A 27494-nucleotide genomic window follows, 5' to 3' on the forward strand; every position below is an offset into this window, starting at 1 on the left:
CAGAGCACTGTCTATGTAGAGTCAAAAGTGCTTAGCACAGAATTAAAGATAAATCAGGCTTTCTCATTAAACTTACTTAACCACATAGTCTTAATTTTATTTATTTTATTTTTTAATATTTGTATTTATTTATTTATTTGGCTGCGCTGCATCTTAGCTGCAGCATGTGGGATCTTCGTTACCGTGTGCAGGATCTTTTTAGTTGCTGCGTGCAGGATCTTTTAGTTGCGGCATACGGGATCTAGTTCCCTGACCAGGGATCAAACCCGGGCCCCCTGCATTGCAAGCACGGAGTCTTAACCACTGGACCACCAGGGAAGTCCCCTTAATTTTAATAAAGCTCAGCAGACCACCATTAAAAATATGCAGATGTCAACGTGAAGAGTAGATGATGATAATATTAAAAAATTATCTGCAACCTGTAGGATAATTTTAAGTATTACTACTGTATCTCTGAACTTACTTAGAACTCAACAATCTGTTAGCTTGGAAAGACTAATTTCTAAGCTTATTAAATAGCAGATTAATCAAGTTAGCTCCTCATATGATATCCGTGCTCCCCTAAATAAAACAACCAGATATTTGGTTATCTACTTCCTACAATGTAAAGGCAATATAAATACATCATTGAGCCAACTCATAAAAATACAACATGTTCTTGACAAATGCAACTACTAATATTCAGAGATTGTCACTTAGTCTACGTGTCCATGTATGTATGTGCTTATGTGCCAGGCAGTTTTGTGTAATTTACTTAACTTTAATAATACAAATTCATTATTAGGTCTGGAATTATTTCAACAGAAAATTAAGTAAAACTTAAGAAAAAATTCCCAGGTCCTGCTATTTCCAAGAGAGTGAATGAACTTGTCTAGAACTTGTCCCTGAAATCCTTGTTTTTAAGAGGCACTCAGGTAATTATGATGCTGGGGGTTCAGGAACTATAATACTTTGAGAAATACTAGCTTATACCAAATAAACATTTTAACTAAGTCTTTTAAAAACACATTGAGAAATGTTCAGAGATTACAAAAAAAATTTTAAGTGACAGTGTTACATATGCTTTAAGTAGAAAACACATTTTCTTTATTCAAATCATGTGACTTTCTGTACATTTTGAAATGACACACAAAGTCATAGCAAAGCTATATTTTAATTTCATCATATTCCACTCTAAATTCTGTACCACTTACCAAAAATAACTTTTTATAAAGCTTACTGTTTTGTCTAATATTATACAGACCATCAATCTACACATTTTTGTGTGTTTCTCCTAAAAATTAGATTAGCTTATTACGATATTATATAAAACTAATTGGTATATTACACACCAAACATAAGTACAGATTCTGTACAATGTAATAGTATACATATATATTACAAGAGACTAAATGCCTTGTTAAAAGTAATAGTTTAAGAAATCTTTCATGGAAAAAATCTGTATCACAAAATGTGGTGGCTTAAGTATCAGTTGCTTTCCTCTCATGAATTTCTTTCGGTGGGCATTAACTGTCCATTTAGCTTCATTAGTAGTTTTACCACAAGGCCGGCCTACAAAGTAAAATATATGTTGACAGTAAATTTGAAACATGTAAGAATGTGTAAATGACGTACATGGCAGTGGACAGACAGTTCTCTATGTATTTGAAAAGGAATTTTTCATTGTTATAAGACTGCAATAAATTATTCAGATAAGTTTCTGGCTTTGCTTAGGAAAGGCCTGCCTTTTTACCTTGGTCTTAAATATGTTAATTTCATGTTAGAGGTTTTCCTTAAAGTAAAATGGACTGTCATTTTTTAAAAAAGAAATAGCTTTATTAATACAGTAGAGTTTATTACTAGAAGTCCAGAATAACTGATTAGGTACTTACCTGTTTTGTATGTACTATAAAGCTCATTTTATATTCCATACTATGGATCTGAAAACATGTATCAGCATCTCCCAACTGCCACATAAAACAACCATACTTAAGACTGATGAGTAAAGCCTGCAACATAATTAGAAATCATTATATTGAAATATTTATTAAAAACAACACCCATCTTCTCTTACTATCTACACCTATCTGGACAGGTCTAAACACAATGGTTTTGAAAGTCAGAATAAAACTTGTTCAGAGTGCCCACACTAACGTCACACAGCCTGCAGTACAGAGCCACATATATGGTAGACTCTTAGAAGACTGCCTTGAGCAATGATATTCTTCTAATCAGAATGACAAAATTTTTTAAAGATGCCCATTCTGTGCTATGTATTTGTATATGTGTACACACACAGAAAGGAGTATTATTCAGCCATGAGAAATAAGGAAATCCTATCATTTGCAACAACATGGATGGAACTGGAGGGCATTATGCTAAGTGAAATAAGCCAAAGAAAGACAAATACCATAGGATACCACTTATATGTGGAATCCAAAAAAGCCAAACTCACAGAAACAGGAAGTAGAATGGTGGTTACCAGGGGCTGGTGGGTGGGGGAAATTAAGGAGATGTCGGTCAAAGTAGTACAAACTTTCAGTTATAAGTTCTGGGGATCTAATGTGAGGCATGATGATTATAGTTAGCAATACTGTACTATATGCTTGAAAGTTGCTAAGAGAGTAGATCTTAAATGTTCTCAGCAGAAAAAAGAAACTGTAATTATGCAATGTGATAGAGGTGTTGGCTAATGCTATGGCGGTAACCATTTTGAAACAGTTAAGTGTGTCAAATCAACATATTGTACACCTTAAACTTACCCAATGATGGGGGGAAAAAAAAAGATGTCCATTCTATCAGTGGCTTTCAAATAAATTAAGTGTACTGCAAGTTTTTACTTTCTGCATCTTAAAAACAATTCCTTTTACTATTGATATATTTAGTACCTTTTGAATATTCATATAGTACTTTCAGATCTGAAATTTATGTAATAGGGTAACATGTTGATTTAGGCAATTTCATATCACTGAAAATAAGTACACTGATATATTTATTGTAAATATAAGCATTATTTTAAAAATTAATAATATATCCTTCATATATTCAACAGAACTATTTAAAACCAATTACAGTACCCTATTCCTACATGTTGTAACATAATGGTATATTTAAATAGGAATCCAATATATTCTTTGGATTATTTAAAAAACAATTATCTCCTAGTAGTAACTTACATTTTCTTACCCTAAAAATATATTCTTTGTATACACATATACAAAGAAAGTGTTCATGCCATTCTTTAAAATAAGTATGTTGAGAAACATTACCTCTCTATGACTAGCAGTTCTTAACATAATGATTGTAAATAATAAACTAAGGATATGCCAGAAAGGTAATGGTTTAGGGCATTCTGAAAGTGAGGTTCTGTAAGTGAAACGTAATATAATTAATTTACATGAGTGTATACCATTTATAATGGGAAAATAATAACATCTTGCTTAAAAATAGCTATACTTATAAAATACAACTTATAGACAGGATCTGCTAAAATAGCTATTTACCAAAGTACACAATGAAACACTGAGTCAAGATATCATAAAACCTTAAACTGTCTATCTTTTGGATCAGTGACTTGAAACTTGTTTAATCAAGAGACAGGAAACTGTCCGTTTAATATGTCCTCAAAACAGTTTAATATACAGAAAAAAAAATACATCTGTGGTATAGCAACTCCTCGATTACATGAAGGTCAAATGACCAACAAAAGCACTGAAGCCATAAGTTAAAAATAAAGGTTTTGTTTTTAAAGGACAGTGTGCAGGGAGAAAGGAATTCTTGAGAAATCCACAATAATGAAAACGGCTGAATGGAGTTGAAGAGCCCACATGGCTGTTTTGAGAGACCAGTCTGCTCCAGAAGGAAAAAGTAGCTCTCATTAGGAGGTAAAACCTACAAAGGGGAAGGTGCTTAGTGAAGGAAGTCAAAAAGTAAGAGAAATGACAGGGATAGTTGAGAGCAGAAAAGGGAAACCATGTAAGTCAGAAGTAGACATAGCCAACCAGGACACACAGGAGAAATAGTGATGTTGACTGACAAGTGACCATGAACAATGGCACTATATGGGTATTTAAAGAACCAGTTTTATTTCAGAAGTGCATTATGGTCTACATAAATTGACATCAGCAAAGGGTAATCTATTGCCTGGATGTAGCAGTGGTATTAAGGTTGAAGATATACCAACAAGTACAGGTCAGTTATGAAGACTGTAATGCTTTCACTATAGTAAAACATTGAACCGTAACACTGCATTTACCTATTTGATATTGCCTACATTTTATGTAAGTAGACAGATAGGTCTCTGATGAGTATATGAAACTGGCTGAGCTGTATTTTCTAAGGGGCAACTTTCATTATTCCAAACAATAACAAAATATAGAAGGCAGAAGTAATTGAGATTAAAAAAAAAACACAGCTGTATTCTATGGCTTTTCCTGAGATTTAATCTCTGAGGCTAATGTATCCCATATGTAGAGTTTTAAATGCAAATGAAAGTATTTTTGCAGATGAAGATGTTTATTTAAGCAAGCTTGTCATATTCAACCCTAGCAGATTTGGTCAATCTAAGACAATTGAGGACAAGCTGATTGTTCCTATCTTTGATCATTTGAAAATGTAATTATCTTAGAGCTTTTATAGGTGCCATAAATTTATCAGTAGCTTACAGAACACAAGGTAATGATTATGTGGACAGAAAACATTGTTACCCTTGGTTTCAATCACCTTTTTATATGCCCAATGACAGCATTTCTATTTATATTTCTAGAAAAAGCAGATTCTTAATAACACTATCATCCTCTGCCTGCTACTGCTATCTCATTTACTCAATTCCTGGACCAGAATATTATTCATAATATGAAATGTTATAAGATATTACTGAAACATCATTTGAATACTATATAAAACTTTTCATTGTTGCCTAAATTTGGAATGCTCCCAAAAGTCAAACATAAAATATAGTTTAGAGAAAAGGCTCAGTGTTATGCCCACAGTATCACCATCCAGTTCAATGAAGAAGAATTTGCAGATATTTGTATAAAATGCTCTGAAATAGCAGAGGAAAAATTTCTTGAAATGACAAGGGAAATTTCTCCTTCATTTCCTTAGTACAACAGGAATAGAAAAAGTAGTTACAAGCTAATAAGAAGCAGCTTATTTTGTATGAGTAAAATAGTCTAAATAGAAAATGATAAGCAAATGACTCCAAAGCAAGCAGATATCAGAGACTTCAAAAAATCAAGTTCCGAGTCAGTCACTGCCCTATGTCCCGCATATTCTTTATCTCCATTCACAGGCATATCTAACAGTATGGGAAAATAACTGTTGCCCATAATGATGATCCTGAGTTATCAGGAAATAACTAAACTACAATTGGAATACTTTCAGAAGGTATGTGATTACATAATAAAGACCTACAAAAATGATGAAAAAAGTTAGGTTTACGATGAAATTCCCTAATCTAAAATGCCTTTAAAAAATGCGTAAGCTTAGTTACTTAAACTGATTTGGAAAATAGGCTATTCATGACATATCTGAATGAACAAAATAGACTTTTATCTGCTTCCTATTACTAACTAGAAAGCTGTTTATCCTGTGAAATGTGTTAAATATGCTAAAAGTAATTGATAACACCATATTTATATTATCATGACTTTGATTAGAAAAAGGAGCACAATACAGTAATAAGCCTCTGATTGAAAAGCTCTGAAGTAGGGGCGGCCAGATCAAGATGGTGGAATAGAAAACCTCTGAACAGTTCTAACAGGTATTCACAGTCCCATCCACACTTCATCTTGCCCCCCAAAATGTTCTTATAACTAATTCTAATTTGCAAAATGAACCACTTGTGTCAGATATTGTATTTCCTTTTTTAAATCTGTATTTTTTTCATTTAAATCTAATTGATTTTTAGAATAGGTAATACATTCACAGTTAAAAAAATTTTTTTTAAGTTGCAAAATGCTATATAATGAAAAGTCTCCCTTCTACTCTTATTCTCAGTTACATGGTTCCCCCCGCCAAAGGCTTTAAGAGACATTTTATGCATACAAAAGCAATACGTATTTATGCACATATACTATTCACTTCTCCCCATTTTTTGAGGTATAATTGACATATAACATTATATTCGTTTCAGGTATACAACATAATGATTCAATATTTATATATATTGCAAAATGATCACCACAATAAGTATCGTTAACATCTATCACCATACACAGTTACAAATTTCTTTTTCTTGTGATGAGGAATTTTAAGATCTATTCTTAGCAACTTTCAAATATGCAGTACAGTATTATTAACTATGGTCACCAGGCTCTATACTACATCCCCATGACTTATTTATTTTACAGCTGGAAGTTTGTACCTTTTGACCCCCTTTACCCATTTTGCCCATCTCCCAACTCCCTGCCTTTGGCAACCACCAGTCTGTTCTTTGTATCTATGAGCTTGTTTTTTTTTTAAAAAAAAGATTCCACATATAAGTGAGATCATATGGTATTTATCTTTCTCTGACTTATTTCACTTAGCATAATGCCCTCAAGGTCCATCCATATTGTTGCAAATGAAAGACTTATTCTTTTTAATGGCCGAATAATATTCCATTGTATATATTTACATATTTTCTTTAGCCATTCATCCACTGATGGACACTTAAGTTGTTTATCTTGGCCACTGTAAATAATGTTTCAATGAACAGGGATGTGCATGTATCTTTTTGTGTTAGTGTTTCTGTTTTCTTCGGATAAATACCCATTTCCACCCATTTTTACATGAATGGTAGCATATTACATATGGTTCAGCACCAAATATATCTTAGAGATCATTCTACAGAAAAATATTCTTCATTCTTTTATATGGCTGCAAGGTATTTCAATGTTACAATTAATATGTTAACTCCCTATTGATAATCATTTCGTTTTCACCCCCCTATCCTTTGCTATTATGAATGAATGAAATTGTTCATGTAGGCTAGTACTGTTATTTTAGATATTACATAATGTGACTGGTCAAAAACAGCTGAAAAGATGAAAATCTACCTTAGTTTCCATATTGAGAAGATGAAGTCCTTTTATATTCACACCTACATACACAGGGATGACTTTATGATTACTGGGGCTTGCCTTTGTAAATATCTGTCCTATGAAAAAAGCTGCTCCATATGTAGGAATTTCCCAACAATTCTGTAAGAACATGCGCTGTAGGTGATGCATTTCTTTACTGACACCTTCACTTGTACTAAGATTCTAAAAACAAAGTAAAATAAACATGTGAAAGGAGAATGTACCTTTGATAATCCAAACAGGTCAACTAAACAGTTTCTAAAATCAAGGCTACCCCAAAGACAAATAAAATTGTGTGACATTATCCCAAAGGCAGTTTTTCTTTTGAGATCTTATATTTAAAAAAAAAGAAATATCAAGGTCTAAAAATAATGTTTATCTATTCTATTACATTTTTAAGTGCCTCATGGATAGAGATAGTGTATTATCTCATGTTTTTTTAATCTCTAGCACTTACCACAGTATCCAGCATACAGACGGTATTCAGTAAAAGATTCTGCATTATTAAAAATAAAACTATTTTGCTACTTTTCCTTTCAGGCATGTGAACTGTAAGATCCTTATTTAATTTCAAGAATAAAATGTAATGTACCTATGTTTAAAACATATTAATAATACTAACAAAATTTCAACTAGGCTATAAAATGTCTTTTTATTTCTATTTAACAGCTTACCTTGTATTCATGAAGTATTCGGTTTGTCCAGTGAGGTGCCTTACTTTTCAATTTGGTAATAGGTACAATGGATTTTAGATTTTCTTCACTGTAAGCAAATATGCCAACATCTTTTAAATAAATCATCTTTAGTAGCTAAAGTAATATAATCATTTACATGTAAACGGCTTTAAATAATATGATTTTTGAGCTGAAAAATATTATATTGTAACATATCAGAGAACTCTCAACATTTTAAGCAAAAAGTCACGATCCTAATATTGCTCAACTTAGAGAAATGTTTCTTCTTTCAGTAGCCACAAAATATTTTTGAATATTGAAAACTACAATAAACAAACTTTAGATACGCTAAAACCTCAATGTTTTCTCTCAACATGAAACATGAACTAGTTTTTGTGGTGCTATACTGAAATGCATCTGCCTTGTAACATTTTTTCTACTAATCCAAGTCAGGTTTTAGTGAACTTATTTAAACATACAGTAAAGATAAAGCTAACAAATATAAGGCATATCAAACTATACTCAAATATAAGAAAAAGAACTTTGGAGACAGTGTAACTTAAAGAATGCTTTACTATGTTTTTTTTTTTTTCTCATTCCATGCCTTATATTATTTAATTCCAAACCAACGTCTAAATAGTTCTTAGTAACGTAATATTTCTAAATTTTCTTGGTTAAACTGAACCTTGGGTATAGCACAAGACCATGAATTGTATTAAATACTTACTTTAGGAAACCTTGCTTGTGTTTCTTACTCTCATAATTTCCATAAACTATCTGCAACAGTAGACTTGCCAATGTTATCAGTTTAGCATCAGGAGCTGTATAAAAGCCCTTCAATAAATTATATCTGGCTTCATCAAAGAGAATAAGAATAGCTAATGGATCTTCAATCTTAAAAGAAAAAGTATAATTTGGTTATTAGGCCACAATTTCCTGTTATAAATGTACAGCTTGCCACTATCTAATATGAAAAAGCAAAAGCTATGTAATTTCATATAAATAAGCTGTTATTGCTTTAAAGCAGAGGTTGACAATTTTTTTCTATTAAAGCTCAGACAGTAATATTTTAAGCTTTGTGAGTCAGATAGTCTGTTAGAATGACTCAACTCTGCTATTGTAGCACAAAAGCAGCTATAGACAATACATCTACAAATGTTGGAGTTCTACTAAAACTTTTTATATTGATTCTGAAATTTGAATTTCATGAAATGTTCACATGACATGAAATATTATTCTTTTGAAATTTTTTTCAACCATTAATAGCTTGCAGGATATACAAAAATAGGCAACAGGTCAGATACAGCAATAGGCCATAGGTTGCTAACCTCTGATTCACAGTTCAATAAAATTATCATCAGTTTATGGATATGAGTGTGTATAACTTCTAGTACAATTTTACTTAAATTCTTTATATTCCTCAAACATTATTCTACAATCTGTGCTTCACACAATATAGTAGTGAACCTCAAAGAAGATAAAAGGAAGTGTTAATTCCCAGAAGGACACATGAAGTTTGAAAAAAGCTTAACATTTTTGATTTGACTAAAAAATATTCAGTACTTTGCACTTTCAAATAACACTAAAGGAGAGCATACTTTTTTTAAGTTTTGAAAACTTTAAAGTTTCACTTTATCTGATAAGATTAACAAACATTGAAAAATGCCAGCCTACAGAATACATTTCTACTTAGAAATAATCACCAATTACAGATATTCTGAATGAATAGTTAGTGTGTTTCCAAATATGATTCAAAATGACCCAAATTCCTTATGGTAAAAGAAATTTTGTCATACTAACTAAAATAATACCTTATAATACTCCATATATTGATAATATTAAAAAAACTGAAAGAGAATTTCATGGGGGAAAAAAGATAAGGGGATTGCTCTAGATTAAAGGAGACTTAAAGAGACAGTAATCAAATGCAAAGCATGAACGTTGACTAGCTCCTTCAGTTGGGAGTTATAAGAGACTGAAAAATTGGGGGGAAATCTGAATATGGGTCTGATATTAGATGTTATTATGGAAATATTAATTTTATTAGGTTGAAAGTGGTACTACACTATGTAGGTACATCCTTGTTCTTAGAAGATGCATGTTAAAATATTTAGGGATTAAGTGCCAGGATGTCTGCAACTCAATTTTAAATGGTTCACAATGAAAAGAGAGGAAAGATGAAGCAAATGTAGCAAAATGTTAACAATTAGTGAATTTAATGAATGGTATATGGTATGAAGTTTATTACTTTTTCAACTTTCCTATGGGTTTTTAATTTCTCAAAATAATTGTTGGGAAAAAATGAAAGAAAACATTTTTCTAATAAAAATTAACTTAGTGAATTTGAAGAGTTTGAGTAGAGAATAGTTATAATTCCTAATAGTGTGTTCAGTGACTATTAGTCAACAATTGTTCTTTTTAAATGAAAGCAGGCTCTTTTCATCCTAAAAGAATAATCCTAACCAAAAAAATGCAATTCTATTTTTCAGGTGGTAAAAATAGGAATTTTTCAATTACACAATGAGTGAAAGAACGCAACCACTTTATCAGATGATCATGATATTCTGATTCACCTTAAGTACTCACTAAGCCTTGCTTCTTTTCACTTGAGCCTACTTTATATTATTTGTAATATAATATGCAATTAATTAATATCCAAGTATTATCATTATTGCTCTTCCTCTACCAGCCAACTTTAAAAATATTACTTAGGGAGAAAGAAGACAGGCTGAATATATTTAGATTATTTGCAAATTTCACACATCTACTACATTTTAAGAACTGCTAACAAAGTTTGCCATTTTAACTATTTTTAACTGTAGAATTTAGTGGCATTAATTACATTCACAGTGTTGTGAACCATCACCACTATTTCCATATTTTCATCGCCCAAACAGAAACTCTGTAATCATTAAGTCCTCATTCTCTCCCCCCATCACACCTATGGTAACCACTAATATACTTTCCATTTATATCTATTCTAGATATTTATTTAAGATAAGTAGAATCAAACAGTATTTGTCCTTTTGTGTATGGCTTATTTCACCTAGCGTGTTTTCAAGGTTCATCCATGTTATGACATGTATCAAAACTTCATTCCTTTTTATGGCTGAATAATATTCCATTTTCTTTATCCATTTATCTGTTGATGAACACTTAGCTTGTGTCCACCTTTTTGGTTATTATGAATAATGCTGTTAAGAATGCTGGAATACAAGTATCTGTTTGAGTTCTTGTTTTCTTTAGGTATATACCTAGGAGTGGAATTGCTGGGTCAAATGGTAATGCTATGTTTAGTTTTTGGAAGAACCACTCGACTATTTTCCACAGCAGCTGCACCATTTTACACTCCTACCTACAACATACAAGGGTTCCAATTTCTCTATGTCCTCATCAAAACTCAACATCTTCTTTTATAAATTATTATTATTACAACCATCCTAGTAGGTGTGAAGTGGTTTCTCATTGTGTTTTGATTTGTATTTCCTTAATGACTAATAATGCTGAGCGTCTTCGCATGTGCTTGTTGGCCACTTGTATATCTTTACTGGAGAAATGTTATTTAAGTCCTTTACCCAATTTAATTGGGTTGTCTTTTTGTTGTTGAGTTGTAGGAGTTCTTTTTATATTCTGGATAGTAAACACTTACCAGATTTATGATCTGCAAGTATTTTCTTGCATTCTCTAGCTTGTCTTTCTTGATAATGTCCTTTGATTTACAAATGCTTTTAATTTTGATGAAGTCCCATTTATCTATTTTTTCTTTTGTTACTCATGTTTTTGGTGTCATATCTAAAACTCCAAGGCCAAATCTAAGGTCATGAAGATTACCTGTATATTTTGTTCTAAGAGTTTTATGGTTTTGGCTTTTATATTTAGGTTATTGATACACTGAGTTAATTTCTGATGCGGTATGAGATCAGGGTCTAATTTTATACTTTTTGCATATGAATTTCCAGATGTCCCAGCATCATCTGTTGAAGAGACTATGCTTTCTTCATTGGATGCATTTGGCATCCTTATCAAAAAGCAGTTGGCATGGACATATGGGGTTACTTCAGGACTCTCAATTCTATTCCACTGGTCTATGTCTATCCTGATACCAGTACCACATTGTTTGGATTATTGTAGCTTTGTACTAAGAAATTAGGAAATGTGAATCCCACAACTTTATTCTTCTTTTTCAAGAATGTTTTGGCTATTCAAGGCCCTTTGCAATGAATTTGGGGATTGCCTTTCCCATTTCTGCAAAAATGTCTGTTGTTAGGGAACTCTGTTGAATTGGTAGATCACTTTGCTTGTATTGATGTCTTAACAATATTAAGTCTTCTTATCCTTGAACGTGGGATGTCTTTCTAGTTACTTATGTCTTCTTTAATTTCTTTCAGCAATGTTTTTGTAGTTTTCAGTGTACAAGTTTTGCAGCTCTCTAGATAAATTTATTCCTAGGTATTTTATTCTTTTAGAAGTTATTTTAATGGAGTTTTTAGTTTCCTTTTTTTTTTGTGGAGTGTCTGTGGCTGGTTATAGAAACAACTGATTTTCGTGTGTTGAGCCTGTACCCTACAAGTTTGCTGAATCCAGTTATTAGCCCTAGTAGCTTTTATGTAGATTCTTTGGAATTTCCTATATACAGGATAATGTCATTTGTGATCAACAGAGACAGTTTTACTTTTTCCTTTCCAATCTGGATGCATTTTTTTTTTCTTTTCTTTCTTTCCTTTTTTTTGGGGGGTGGTGGTGGGGGGAGTGTGGCTCATTGCTTTGGTTAGAACTTCTAGTTCTACGTTAAATAGCAGTGGTGAAAGCAGGTATCCTTGTCTTGTTCCTGATCTTAGGAGGAGTTTTCAGTCTTTCACCACTGAGTATGTTAACTGTGGGTTTTTCATAAATGCCATTTATTATACTGAGGAAGTTCCCGTCTATCCTAGTTTTCTGAGAGTTTTACCATGAAAGGCTACTGGATTTTGTCAAATGCCTTTTCTACCTTTAGTTTGATAACAGAAGAGGGACAATATGAATAGTCAGGCATAAAACATTTACCAAGTTTGGACAAGGTCATTGAAATTTTCATGTGCTGAAATTTATTTAACCTTGTCTAATATTTTCTTGAATAAAGAATCAGGAAATTGTGTATTTTTTCTTCACCAAATTTATGAGACCCTGGAACTTTTCTTTCCCCCCGTGGTTTTCACAGCTACCACTGTATTTAGATTATCACCTAGTTTAACTTGTAACATCTCCCTTAGGTTTCTTCCTTGTCCAGTCATCCCTCAGATGACATTATTTCACTTCTCCTCTAAAATTTACAGTAATTCAAATCCAAACGTACTTGTTTGGGACAGACCTTTTTTTAATCAAATGTAAATTCCATCCTCATTTTTTACTATCTATATAGTTCTCTGTTGAGTCAAAAGCAGCTATTTACCGACTGTTGAGAATAACTTTTTAATGTCCCCTTTGTAAATATAATCTTCTCTATCCAGAATGTTTTTTCTGTTCTCCCCCTACACCAATGCATCTCTTTCCTCCTCTGAAGTTTACACAACTGATTAGCCCTTTATTAAGTTTATCTGACACTGTACTCCCTTTCTAACTACTCTAAAATTTTTTTCTACTCTAAAATCTTTCTCCCATCTGGTTGGTAATTCTCTTTAGGATGGATTCTCTATTTCTTTTGTATTCTAAGACAATGGAGGTGGGGAAATGGAAAAACCAACCAGGGGCTTTGTAAGCAGACTGACTCAAACTCTACCACTTACAACAGGGATGTAAGGATTGAACAGAAAAACAGAAATAAAACCTCCTGTAAAGGAAGAGCACAATTTTTGCCTCTAGTGCTTAAAACAGGAACTCAGTAGATTCTGAACATTTAAATGACTGTAAAACAGATTTCTGAGCAAACCTTTTTCTCAACTTCCAAAGGAAGTCTCACATCTCTTCTTAGGAAAAGCTGCGGTGTCTCCCTTTGGGGATCCAAATTAGTCAATTCAGCAAGTATTTCTGGCCAGTCACGAACATGTTGCAATGGTTTATGATAAGGCTTGAGTTGAAGGCCTGAAAAACATCTTTCCTTTTATAAATGATAATGTAAAAATGAACCAATTATATCAACACATAGAAACTTTTTATCAAACTCTCTGTACCTAAGTACTGAACACAGACAAATTAAAGGTCTAAATTTAAAACAATATTGACTTTAATCAACATTACTACCCAATTTGAGGTTAACTGTTTATTAAGAATATAAGAATTATGAGACTAAATCTGAAAATGAATAAAATTTATCAAATATATTTAAGATCCTTAATTCCATGATAGCCTATTTAATGAGAAAATCAGTAGAATTTGGTGTTTAAAAAAATACAATTAAATCACTAGATAACCAATCACAACCACCTCAATGAAATCCCTTATGTATCTGCAATACTTTGAGAGACAAATCTATAATGACATTGGGTTGAGTTTAAATAGCAAAGATCTGATAGAAAACCAATATACAGAAAAAGAAAATCTGTATTATTCTGAGATGAGGTGAGCACTGAAAATAAAGGCAAGTTGGATGAGCACTACGTTTAACAGCATTCAAATCAAATTCATTGCCAAAGAAAAAATGTTTTGGTTTTTATCATTTCAAACATTGTATGAACAAAGAGGGGCCAGGAGGAAGCAGAGGTTTATCTGTTTCAGCAGTTTGAACATAAACAATCTGTATAAAAGAGAAGAACGCTGTATCATTTGAGAATTTAAAAGTCAATAATAATTGAAGCTATACTTAAGTTTACCAACCCACTCTCAAAAAGGAATAATCAGGTTTATACAACAGAATAACAAGTTTCTTACTGAGATTTTCTGAACAGATCCAAATAGTGAAATATTGCTGTGTTTCTTGAGAGAGACGCATTCCTTCCATTATCTGCTGCACTGTGGTATTATTTCCGTGCTTCAGTTCAACAGAACGGTATGATCCATCCATTCTGTATATTCGAACTTTTTCATACTGGGACAAAGAATGATAATAAATTATGCAACCTGGTTATAAATTATACATCCCAATACAACAAAATGCTTTAATTTCAACTTCATCTGCTTAAAAACTACTTCAAGTGAGAATCTTCTGGCAATATTTTATTTATTTATTTTTGCCTTGCCGTGTGGCTTGCGGGACCTTACTTCACCAACTAGGGATCGAACCTGCGCCCCCTGCAGTGGAAGCACAGAGTCCTAACCACTGGACCTTCTAGCAATATTTAAAAAAATTTTTCTTTCATTATTTATATTTTCTAACATGTTTTCCTCTGAATATTCCATGGTCAAATAAGTTTGAGAAACTAAGGCAAATGGGTTTTTAAAAAATATTCAACTTCAAAATCTTCTGAAAGGATATTTTAAAGCCATTAATGTACAATGTAAATATCAAATGGGGGATATAGACATGGTTAACTAAATCTGGTGTTAGTCAAGTACCTCGTGAGTTTAGTGGGCCACAAATTAGAATGTAGAAATGTGTACCAGCAATAATTTGTCCTAAGAGGAATCTGTGATAGAAGACTTTGCAGATAAAAGTTATGAAACAGTGGACCTTGAGCCAGTTTCTTTCCTCCTGTTCAGAAAATCCCAGAGAGAAATGATATTCTCAATACATTTTTATTGTTATAGGAAGTAACTGATGCCACCAAACAACTTCCAGGACAGTTCATTTTAGATAAAAGTACCTAATTCCTTTTATCTTATACATTCAGATATAAAAATTATATGAGAAATAAAAATGTGGTTTTTTACAAAATAAATTTATTTAGTTATTCATTTTTGGCTGCGTTGGGTCTTTGTTGCTACACACGGGCTTTCTCTAGTTGCGGCAAGAGGGGGTTACTCTTCATTGCAGTGCATGGGCTTCAGTAGTTGTGGCTCGCGGGGTCTAGAGCACAGGCTCAGTAGCTGTGGTGTATGGGCTTAGTTGCTCCACAGCATGTGGGATCTTCCTGGATCAGGGCTCAAACCCGTGTCCCCTGCATTGGCAGGCAGATTCTTAACCACTGTGCCGCCAGGGAAGTCCCTAAAAATGTGTTTTAACTATACAAATAGAAGACAAATTGCAACGAAGTATAACATAAGGGTGCCTATACTGCTTATCTATTTCCTTGCTTTTGTCCTGTACTCAGGGAATAGTGTTTTGACAAAAATGTGTATAAATGTGTGTAATTTTCCTTAAAGGCAGAGATCATGTACTGAATAAATAAAGAATATGTATTCTTTATCACATCACTTTCAGCATTTTATGGTGTTAAATTTACAGAAATACTCAACAAATACTCATTGCCTACTTAATAGAAATGTCTGGAAAGGCTCAAACATATGGGTTATACCTGTTGGTATAAAACTTATATCCTTTATCAGTTGGTATAAATCCTTTTATCTGGTTTGCAAGTTTCCAAACAATTTTTAAACTGATGATAACAGTTTTATTGTCACTATAACTTTCAGGCATAACTGAGTGTTTTCTAATTGTTAATTCTTCTCTATTTTAATGTCACTGCTAATTATTTTGTACATAAGTAGGTGGAAAGGCCAGGTTGAACTGGCAGAATAAAAGACTTAGAAATCTCCTATTTTAACCCATTCACTATCTTGAGGAGGAAAATGAATCTGTAATAGATGACAACTTGCCGAAACTAAATTACCAAATGATGTGTAATATTATTATTGGGTTGGCCAAAAAGTTCGTTCAGGTTTTTCATACGTTATGGGAAAACCCAAACGAACTTTTTGGCCAAACCAATATTTACAAATATAATATATTACTTAGAAGGCCTAAGTAGAGAGAGATGCTTTAATGAATAGGTTAAAATTTGTAATCAGCATATCAAGTATACAAATTACACTGGAAATCAGATTAATTTTAAGTGATCGAAAGATTTATTTATGCAGTTTTATTTTGATATGCAAGAATAAATGTCCTAATATTAGGGATGATAACAAATTTAATACCTATGAAGTCTAACCATGAGGTTTTATAAAAGCAGGAAAGAAGCCATCCATACATTTATATCCTTCCACTCTTGCCACAGATCCTCAAATTACTTATCAATTTAAATACAATGCTTGGCTCTAACTAGTATTTATGAAGATAATTCTTACTGGTTTGTTAATGGCTTCCTTCAACAATTTTGCAGCTTCTTCCCAATTATTTTGTTTGTTTTCTTCACAAATATTTAAAGGAGATCTTCCTTGTTGGTCTGTTATGTGCTAGAAATGTGGGGGGAAAAGAAAAGGTTAAAGATAAAAGGCATTACAAATGTACAAATAAGGGAAAATATCAAAGTTTCATTAAAAAACTACTGTCAAGTGTTAAGTACATATTAAGCAAACTCAGTGCATGCTATACTTAAAATAAACATGAACTGCCAAAGATGAAAGACTCAAAGCACTAATCAATGTGATTATTGTTTTTCAAAAGTTCTGATTACAGCAACAACAAAGGTTTTGTTAAAGCTTTTATTTTTAAATCTATTTATTTTATTTATTTATTTTTGGCTGCGTTGGGGCTGCGTTGGGTCTTCGTTGCTGCGCGCGGGCTTTCTCTAGCTGCGGCGAGTGGGGGCTACTCTTCATTGTGGTGCGCAGGCTTCTCATTGCAGTGGCTTCTCTTGTTGCAGAGCACGGGCTCTAGGCATGTGGGCTCAGTAGCTGTGGCTCGCGGGCTCTAGAGCGCAGGCTCAGTAGCTGTGGTGAACGGGCTTAGCTGCTCCGTGGCATGTGGGACCTTCCTAGACCAGGGCTCGAACCCACGTCCCCTGCATTGGCAGGTGGATTCTTAACCACTGTGCCAACAGGGAAGCCCCAAAATACTTGTTAATACAAATTCCAAAATATCCTTTTCCTTCTTAAAGATATTTTTGAGAAAATACAATATAAAATGAAAAGAGGTTAAATTTTATGTACATTCTGTAGATGCATGGCGGTGATGGTTCTAAAACAATGTAAATGTACTTAATGCCAATGTACATCTAAAAATGGCTAAAATGGTAAATTTTATGTGAGACATATTTTACTATAATCTAAAAAATTATGTACAAAAGCAAAGTGTATACATAAATATTACTTATTCTATATAGTAAGTGAAATTTGTTTCTATTTTTCAGCTGACGTCTCAAGTGTATAACTTAACATTTTAGTGTCACTACTTGTTATTCACTGTTTGATCATTAAAAAAAAAAAAAAAAAGCCTGGAAAATAACTTACTCTGTCAACTTCTGGATGGTTTAGGAGAATCTGTACTATTTCAGCATGTCCTCCTCCAGCAGCAAAATGAAGAGGAGAACTAAGTTGTCCATTTAAAAGGTTTGGATTGCACTTTCCTTTCTCTAACAATATGCGAGTGGCTTCAACTTTTCCATACCTATAAAAAAATAAAACACCTAAAAAGTCATCTGAAATGTTTGAAAAATCCAAATTTTAGACAATATCTCAAAGAAATCTAAGATTTTTCTAGGGCAGAGAACAAGGAATGAAGACACTGATGTAATGTTTTCAGTGCTTAGGGATTTCTTATGAATTACTCTGATTCAGTTCAACTGTTTCTATTTCTCATCAACTGGGAGAAAATATAATCTCAAATACAAGATAGAGCAGATGATAGAGAATCACTATCACACAAAACACAAAAATTATAAATTAGGGAGATAAAATTTTTAGTCAAAATTATTTTCAGAAGCAGAAAGTAACCCATAAATTTAATAATGCTTTTTACCCAGCCCTGCCTTTGATTTACAAAATAGGCCCAAAGACGTAATTCTCCACATAGCTGCTGTATGAGGCAATGTGGGAGACACAAAGATATGTTAAGATGAATAGTCTCTACTCTGGTAAAGGCTTATAATGTAATCAGAGAGGAAACCAAAAACATGAGATAAATTACATAACGCTGTAAAATTTAAGTAACAGTTGAGGAGAACAATCAAAAAATATGTATTTGTCAAATCATAATAGTATATAATTAATGCTTTAAAAAATGTTGGAAAAGGAAGATTAAGATTTCAGTCTCAGTTCTGAAAAGTGTTCTGATAGAAGAATAATTTGAACTGGATTTTAAATAGGAAGAAGCTGAAGAGATGCTGAAGAGAAGTAAATATTCTAGATAGTGGGAAAAAGAGTAAGCAGAGTACAAAGAATGTGCAAGATATAGTGAGTCCACCATTTGGTTACAAATACGTATATAAGGTCGCAATCTAATGCAATGGTGGAAAGGTAATTCATTTTTTGGAAATAAATGGGTAGAAGGGGAAAGGAAATTTGCTTTTAAATATGGTGCATTTGAGGGGAAAATAGCACATCTTTAGAACTAACACGATTTGCTGTCAACTTTCTTCCCCTTCACATACCCTATGGTTTTCCTACGCCCTAAACCTGCTAATTGTATCCTAGCCTTCTTATTCATATGACTGTTTGCTCATGTTTTTAGCTATTCTTGAGATGTCCTTTTCCCCCCTCCTGACTTTGTTTAGGTTAAGTTCTATTATTTCTCTGAAACAGTTTAAAATCTACCTCCTCTATATTCCCATTACATTTTACCATTTCAGTTTTACTTTTTAATCTCATTTTATCTACTTTCATCCTTGTATATATACATTTCTATAAGCCTGGAAGCTCCTTGAAGGTTATGTCTTTGCATTCTCCAAACTGCCTTATGTATAATAAAAAAAATGAGTGACTAAATTGTTCAGTTGGCAATTGAAAATGCAGACTTGGTACTCAGGAGGAAGGCAAAGGCTTGAGATATCTAAGAATATGCAAATTCATCCAACTGAAAAGAATTACTGTTAAGGCTGGGAGGAATGGATGAAATCTTTCTGAGACAGAATTTTGAGAAAGATGAACATTTTAGAACAATGAAATGCATCTTGAAAAACACTTTCAGGATAGGAAAAGATACTAGGGGAGCAATTCAAGAAGTAATAATAAAAATAATTAATATAAACATATTTTGTATGATTCTTTAAAGTTTTCAAGGTACTTCCTTACGTAATTACTTAATATAATCTTCACAGCAACTTATGATGCAGGCAGAGATCTTTCTAGCGCACAGATGAAAAAAATGAAGCTTGTACCAGTTAAGTAACTTGCCCAAGGTCTCATGGTTACCAGCCAGTTAGAATCCAGTTTTCTGAATCTTAGTATAGCTGTTTCCATACTATAACACATGCTTGGGTCACAGAATGGAGACCAGTATTTCAATAATAATAATAATGGTATCAGTTATATCTTGCATTTGTACTGACCTTTACTATAGCTCCATTATAGCTATCCTTTCAACTGCAATTTGTTCCTCGAACAAAGGGGTGGTCAACAGCATTTAATGCAGCAGAGCAGGGAAAGAGATTAAAAACTCAGAAAAGGTTAAGAAGGTTCATGAAGAGTGAAAAAGAGAAGCAGTGTGTGGCCCCCTTACCACTGAAGTCTGGCTATGAAAGGAAGGGAATAAACAGGATAGTGGCCAGAAGAGGCAGCAGGTTCAAATTAAGGTTCTTTTTCAAGGAGGGAGAGGAACCATATATGTTTGAAGACAAGAGGAAAGAAAGTGCAGCAAAGTAGGAAGTGCATTTAATGGGGAACAAGAAGGATTTTTCATGCAAACCCTATGATACAGGAGAGAGATGGGAACAAAAACTGATGATTGGGGTGGAGAAGAAGGACATTTCTGATGGCGTCAACTGTCTCTGAAAATAGGGGGTAAAACTATCTGATGAGAGTAGAGAAAAAAGGTGGTGGAAGTTTAAGTGCTTAAGAGTAGAAAGATTTGGAATAGTTTACAGGGGACCAAAAGGCTGACAAGATGAATGAGACAAAGACAACACACAGCTGGCTACAGTGAAGGCCCAAATGAAATCAGATGGAATAATTTGTAGGGAGCCAAATCATCATAGTTCTAAAATACTCTTTAGCAATGATATGAAGCCTGAAAGTACTATCAGAGAGAGAAGACACTGATTTGAGAGAGGTGAGAAAATATGAGATGCCAGTGAGACTTTTACTGAGTGGCTGACAAGTTACCCATAAGGGGAGAAAGCCAACTTAAATAGTTTTGGAAAATGGTGATTCTAGTAAAGAAAATTTTTAGGCACGTGTCATCGATATGAGAATTTTTGAAGCTTGGAGCAATCCTAGGAGTGATTTAATTAAGCGGTCCTCAAAGAGTGATCCAGGAAACTCTTTGATCTCTGAAATCTTTTCAGGGTGTCCTCTTGGTCAAACATATTTTCATAATAATACTAAGATGTTATCTGCCCTTTTCATTATCATTTTCTCATAAGTGTACAATGGAGTTTTCTAGAAGCTACCTGACATGAAAATTGCAGCAAATTAAAGGCAGAATCTGATGTGAGAATCCAACTGTCTTCCACAAGGCTAGACAGTAAAAAGATGGAAAAATGTAAAATAATGCTACTTTTCTCATTAATTTTTTTGTTTTTGGAAAATAAGGGCATACTTCATAAAACTTTGTTATTTATGTTAATATATGTTTATTGTTATTTTAAAATGAATTAAGAAATGCTTAAAATATTTTTCACTTTAAACTTCTAATATAGTAAATAACACTAGATATACTTCACATAAACCAAAGCTAATTGGGATCCTGTAATTTTGAAGAATGACAAGGAGCCCTAACACAAAAGTTTGAGAACCACTGATCTAATAAAACCCCTCATTATAAAGATGAGAAAACAGAAAAAGAGGAGTAAAACATCTTGTCTAAGCTTATAAAGATAGGCCCCAAATCCCAGTCTCTTGATGAGATAGCCCAGTATTCCCCTTCTAAATCCTTGTACCAATTAGTGAATAAGAGTACATTTCCAAGATAAAGTAATTTATGTTCTTTACTAAACAGTTAAATCAGTCTTCATTCAAATTCACATGAATCAAATTATCTATCTTACTAAAAGTATTGCAGGACTTCCCTGGTGGCGCAGTGGTTAGGAATCTGCCTGTCAATGCAGGGGACAAGGGTTCGAGCCCTGGTCCGGGAGGATCCCACATGCCGCGGAGCAACTGAGCCCGTGCGCCACAACTACTGAGCCTGCGCTGTAGAGCCCGCAAGCCAAAACTACTGAGCCCACACGCTGCAACTACTGAAGCCCGCGCACCTAGAGCCCGTGCTCCGCAACAAGAGAAGCCACCACAATGAGAAGCCTGCACACCACAATGAAAAGTAGCCCCCGTTCACCACAACTAGAGAAAGCCTGCGCTCTAGAGCCCGCAAGCCAAAACTACTGAGCCCACACACTGCAACTACTGAAGCCCGCGCACCTAGAGCCCGTGCTCCGCAACAAGAGAAGCCACCACAATGAGAAGCCTGCACACCACAATGAAAAGTAGCCCCCATTCACCACAACTAGAGAAAGCGCGCGCACAGCAACGAAGACCCAACGCAGCCAAAAATAAAAAAAATAAAAAGTATTGCAAGGTGACCTATACTACTAGTGGTGTATTAAACTTGGTTATTATTTCCAGCTGACAGAAATTAGTTTTATTGAAGGATAAAACTCTTCCTTGGTGTATTGCAGTAATAAGACTTTACAAATAAAAATACAACAGATTAATGAATTTTAGATTCAGACATCAAAATCTTTAAATTTTTGTAACACTTTAATAACAGGCAACATTTTTTGAGTACTTATTACTGCCAGGTACCCTTCAAAGCATTTATTTGCATTTTCTCCTCTAATCTGAAGAGAGACACTAAAATTAAGCTCATCTTTTAGATAAAGAAACAGATCCTTAGAGACATTAAGTAATTTGCTAAAGGCCATACTTTTAGGAACTAAAAGTTTCAGTTGGGTCTGAAACATAGGTACATTCCAAAGCACATTAAATACTATACCATACTTCTGTTTTTATGTAATAGGCAGTTGAAATATTACCATTCTTTTAATAGAGAAGAAAAAAAGGCCCTGCCACAAAAAGGGCAACAATATAGGCAAATATAAATTGGGGATTCCTAAGCTAAAATTCACTGCCTCTGTCTTTCAATTCCACAGTGTACTTTCTTGGAGTTTGAACTATATTCTCTACCTCTTTTTGTTTAGCTCAAGAAAAAGCATGTGATTTCTTCTGGTACTGCTGCTGCTACCAGTATCTACCAGCAATCTGAAGAAACAACTGTAAGTTCAGTGAAAGAAGATTTAGGGTAACTTTCCAAATCTGAGTATAAAAATTCCCTGTAATGGTAAAACAACTAAGAATGCATTTATAGAATAAAAGAATATATTTTTAAGGAAACAGAAAAAAAATTAGGAGCATATTTATTTAATAAAGGAGCATATTTTTAAGAAAACAGCATATTTTTAATGGAGAAAAGATATATATTAAAAGCAACTATACTGATGAATAAGCTATTTGATCACAGTGAAATAAAAAGAGTTTGAGTTGAAAATGATCTAATTAATGTATTTTACATATAGATAAATAAACTAAGATGCAGAGAGGTAAAGTAAGGCAGCAGTAACCTTTCTGGCACCAGGGACTGGTTTCGTGGGAGACAATTTTTCCATAGACGATGGGGGGGATGGTTCAGGCGGTAGGTAACGCGAGTGACGGGGAGCGGCAGATGAAGCTTCGCTCGCTCGCCTGCAGCTCACCTCTTGCTGTGCGTCCCGGGTCCTAACAGGCTGCGGACCAGTACCAGTCCACAGCCTGGGGGTTGGGGACCTCTGAAGTAAAGTCACTTGCTCAACGTCATGCAGCTAAAAAGCTGTGGACTTTAACGGCCAGTAAATAGTGTAGGCACTTCTTAAACTAGCCAAAGAAGCTCACTTTAAACAGTAAGTCAAAAGCAACTTTCCCATAAGCAATAATGGTAAATAACTTCATTACATCCTTTCTAGAGGACAGGCTACAGCAAATAGTTAACTACTGCTACGAACATAAATTTAAAAACTCAGCCCAGACTGAGGGGAAGAGTTATTATTATGTGAGAAGAGTACGAGAGCAAGAACTACACTGGGCAACCAGTGGAAAGAGCTAACTCCAATCCTGTGAGCTAATCCCTCTCATAAAAAAAAAAAAAAAAAAAAAAAAAAAAAAAGGAAGGCTTTAATTCTAATGAAAACTTTTGGGTGTTTCCTGATACCACAGCTTTCCAAAGAACTAAAAGAATACTTTTCTAACATGATGCAAGGTCAAATCATAAGTAGCTAACACATGTAAATTTTATAATAAGGATAGGGCTTCCCTGGTGGCACAGTGGTTAAGAATCCGCCTGCCAGTGCAGGGGACACAGGTTTAAGCCCTGGTCTGGAAAGATCCCACATGCCACGGAGCAACTAAGCCCGTGTGCCACAACTACTGAGCCTGAGCTCTAGAGCCCGTGAGCCACAACTACTGAGCCCGTATGCCACAACTACTGAAGCCCACGGCCTAGAGCCCGTGCTCCGCAACAAGAGAAGCCACTGCAATGAGAAGCCTGCGCAATGCAACGAAGAGTAGGCCCCACTCACCGCAACCAGAGAAAAGCCTGCGCACAGCAACGAAGACCCAACGCAGCCAAAGATAAAAAATAAATAATAATAATAATAAAATAAAATATAATAAGGATAAACAAACATAACACAACTCCAGTACAAAACAATAGAAATTGCAAGGGTGAATAAAGGACCGTGTGCTGTGCAATGGCACTTGCTAGTCATTAGCTATCCTACTGCATGACCTCAGGATGCCTGAGAACATTAATGATACTTTTCCTGTGGGGCAGACCTTGTAAATCTGAACGGTGTGGCACATACACAGTTATCAAAGATTACTACAGAGAAAGCTCATAAGGCAAACATGGTAGAGGAAAAAGTGGCTGGAATGAGAACAGCTTTGAAAAGAAGCACTAACATTTATAAACTAAGGATTCATTCTTTCTAAAAACAAAAGAATAATCTATTTACCAGCATGCATAATGAATGGGTGCCCAGTGGTCACTATCTAATTGGTTGACTGAAAATCTTTCATTGAGAAGTCGGCTTAATAATTCCGAATCTCCTTCACAGGCACTTCGATGGAGAGGAAAATCATCTACCCACTGTCGTTCCCTAATCGTTAAAAGGAAAAAAAAAAAAAAAAAGCACTGTTGAAATTCAGATTGTTTTGAAACAAATGTGACATATCTATGAAAGCTATGTTTCACTGAGCAGCTGTAAACTAAATCATTTATGCAATGATGACACTGCATACTAATTGCATATATCATTTTAAACAGTACTTTAACATTAGAATATAGGTGTTTAAAAAGCAATGTGGAGGAAAACCAGAACAGTACTTGTCTTCTGTGACACTGCTCATGCTTCTCTGCCATTTTTCCTGTTTGGGAATTTGGATTTTTGAATAGTCTGGAGCTCCTAGACCAAAGTATGGATTTATTACCACTTTATCTACCTAGAAAGGGAAAACAAAACAAAACAAAAAGAGCTTTAGATACTTGACTTTGATGTATAAAAACAGAGCTAAGTACGGATGTCATCTTAATGTTTACAATTAGTAATAGATGCATTTATCTCAGGAAAAAAAATTACATTTGAAATGAAATGTCTTTTGAAATCAGAGCCAAAATTCATTCAACTCTTACCCGGTTTGTATATTGAAGATCTGATCCAAACAAAGGGTTGTAAATACAGGTATCTGCTTTCTCTAGGGCTAACATTTTACTCTTTATTTCTAGTGCACTATAGCCCATATGTAGTGAGTTTTCTGTCTGACCTGATTCAGTAGCATATGCAGGGTTTATAACATTAGTTTTTATCCGCTCAAGAGGAGAAGGTCGGAATAAAGCTGGAATAAAGTGAGATTGTGCATGACGTTCATCTAACCACCTGGCAAAATAAAAAAAAGAGGTAGTAGATGTATTTGTTAAAAAGTGAAGATGAAAAAACTAAACTACTATCCAACTCTGATGTGTGATTCTTTCTAATATTACATTCAGATTTTTGTAATTTTTTTTAAAAATTAATTAATTAATTTATTTTTAGCTCTGCTGGGTCTTCGTTGCTGCGCGTGGGCTTTCTCTAGTTGCAGCGAGTGGGGGCTACTCTTCAGTGAGGTGCACAGGCTTCTCATTGCGGTGGCTTCTCTTGTTGCAGAGCACGGGCTCTAGGTGCATGGGCTTCAGCAGTTGGGGCACATGGGCTCAGTAGTTGTGGCTCACGGGCTCTAGAGCTCAGGCTCAGTAGCTGTGGTGCATGGGCTTAGTTGCTGTGCAGCTTGTGGAATCTTCCTGGACCAGGGCTCACACCCGTGTCCCCTGCATTGGCAGGAGGATTCTTAACCACTGTGCCACCAGGGAAGTCCCGGGATTTTTATAATTTTAATTAGTGTTAAGTACTTCATTTACTGTAAATAAAAGTTCTGTTATTGGACATAGCAAACTATTTTTTTTCTAATGCATGTAACATAATAATAATTAAAATCCTTTTCAAAAAACATGAAGCCCTTTAAAAATTTAAACCACTGAGATGTAGGTAACATTAGACCTGCTGTTACAGAAAGACAAAAGGCATGACAGGTGAAACGACTTGTTCACTGATAAGGGTAAATCAATACTAAATCTAGTTTTGTAACAAAGGAATCTTAATTCTTAGGCCAGGGCAATCTTTGTCATTTTCTAAGAATAAACTTAACATGTTGCAAGCAAATCAGGACAATCTTGTCTTTGGGGTTTAAAATTTTTATATTATACTTCAAAAACTTACCATTTCTTAATATATATATTATTAATTTTATTATTTTCTTCCAAAAGAATTTCTATCTCTCAGAGCTAATATCTAATATGAACATATATTTGATTTATTAAAAAATATTTTTAATGGCAGTTCTTACTTATCCAAGGCTATTAACATTCTTGCTGTAAGTGCAGCAAAGTGAGTGCTGGATTCACTACAGACTCGCATAATATCTTGTAAGCAGTAAAAAATTGGGCATCCTGGAGTATACGTATATTTAGTATTATCTGAAAAAGAAAAATGAAGAATTATGCCATCATATAAAAGGTTTATGACTGCATGATTTTTATTTAAAAGTACACAGTATGTTAAAAAAAAGTTGTTAAGTATAACATAAATTGTTCTAGATTTTAAATTAGTAGACCTGGATTCAAGTGCTGGCCAGCTTTGTGACCTTATCCATTTGGGTGAATGCAGGATTTAGAATCCTGGAGGACTACAGAAATTGTTTCCCCTTCCTCTTCCTCAACAATGTTGTAAAATTCTAATTAATAATAAGATTTCCAGCACCATTTAACATACTGATCTGTTTTACCTAAGTATAGCTGGGGAAAAAAAAAATTCTGGAATGGTAGAGCTGGCTGATAAAATACGTGTAAGTACTGTGTAACAGCAGTCTGATGAGATGTCCACAGTGGGTCATTAATATATTATCAGTATTATTACTGCCTTACATGAGCCCAGTACTCTACAGGTTCCAAAGTGATTTTTACATCTAATACCTCACTGAGTTCTTCCAGCACGATGAACCAAGTAGGAGCAGATACCTATCTTACAAATAAAGAGGTGAGGCTTAAAGAGGTGATTTGCCCAGAACACAAAATTAGTGGGCTGCAAGGTCTGCACTGAAGCTCAGTATTTTTTCTATTATTCCAGGATAATAGGATAAATTCCTTGTCAAAGCTCAAATTAAATTTTCATATTAGATCTAAGTTCTTTAAATATTATCACTACTGTTGGGAAGAGTATTTTAGAACTATTACTGACACTTTCTTTTCCCAAATATAAGATAGGTTCTGATC

The 27494-nt window shown here is 34.0% G+C and overlaps 1 protein-coding gene and 1 non-coding gene across 5 annotated transcripts in view; both read right to left on the reverse strand.

Annotated features, from left to right (window-relative positions):
• Positions 1-245: 245 nt before the first annotated feature.
• TRNAC-GCA lies at positions 246-318 on the reverse strand. Its single transcript has one exon. It is a non-coding gene; the product is annotated as a tRNA-Cys (tRNA).
• A 740-nt stretch (positions 319-1058) lies between these two features.
• KRIT1 (KRIT1 ankyrin repeat containing) overlaps positions 1059-27494 on the reverse strand; it is a 36303-nt gene continuing 9867 nt past the window's right edge. For 2 of the 4 annotated variants that reach the window (XM_036863882.1, XM_036863883.1), the window contains exons 5-17: positions 26570-26699; positions 25323-25566; positions 25017-25132; positions 24646-24789; positions 17960-18116; positions 16856-16963; positions 14561-14717; positions 13623-13774; positions 8445-8611; positions 7718-7805; positions 7020-7226; positions 1872-1988; positions 1059-1551 (exon numbers count right to left, since the gene is read on the reverse strand). In XM_036863882.1, coding sequence (XP_036719777.1) covers positions 1483-1551; positions 1872-1988; positions 7020-7226; positions 7718-7805; positions 8445-8611; positions 13623-13774; positions 14561-14717; positions 16856-16963; positions 17960-18116; positions 24646-24789; positions 25017-25132; positions 25323-25566; positions 26570-26699 — 1856 coding nt within the window. In that variant the 3' untranslated portion in view covers positions 1059-1482. The remainder of the gene's footprint in view (positions 1552-1871; positions 1989-7019; positions 7227-7717; positions 7806-8444; positions 8612-13622; positions 13775-14560; positions 14718-16855; positions 16964-17959; positions 18117-24645; positions 24790-25016; positions 25133-25322; positions 25567-26569; positions 26700-27494) is intronic. The other 2 variants (XM_036863884.1, XM_036863885.1) reach the window with 2 other exon arrangements.

Source organism: Balaenoptera musculus, chromosome 9, assembly GCF_009873245.2.
Source record: "Balaenoptera musculus isolate JJ_BM4_2016_0621 chromosome 9, mBalMus1.pri.v3, whole genome shotgun sequence".
NCBI classification, from domain to species: Eukaryota; Metazoa; Chordata; class Mammalia; order Artiodactyla; family Balaenopteridae; genus Balaenoptera; species Balaenoptera musculus.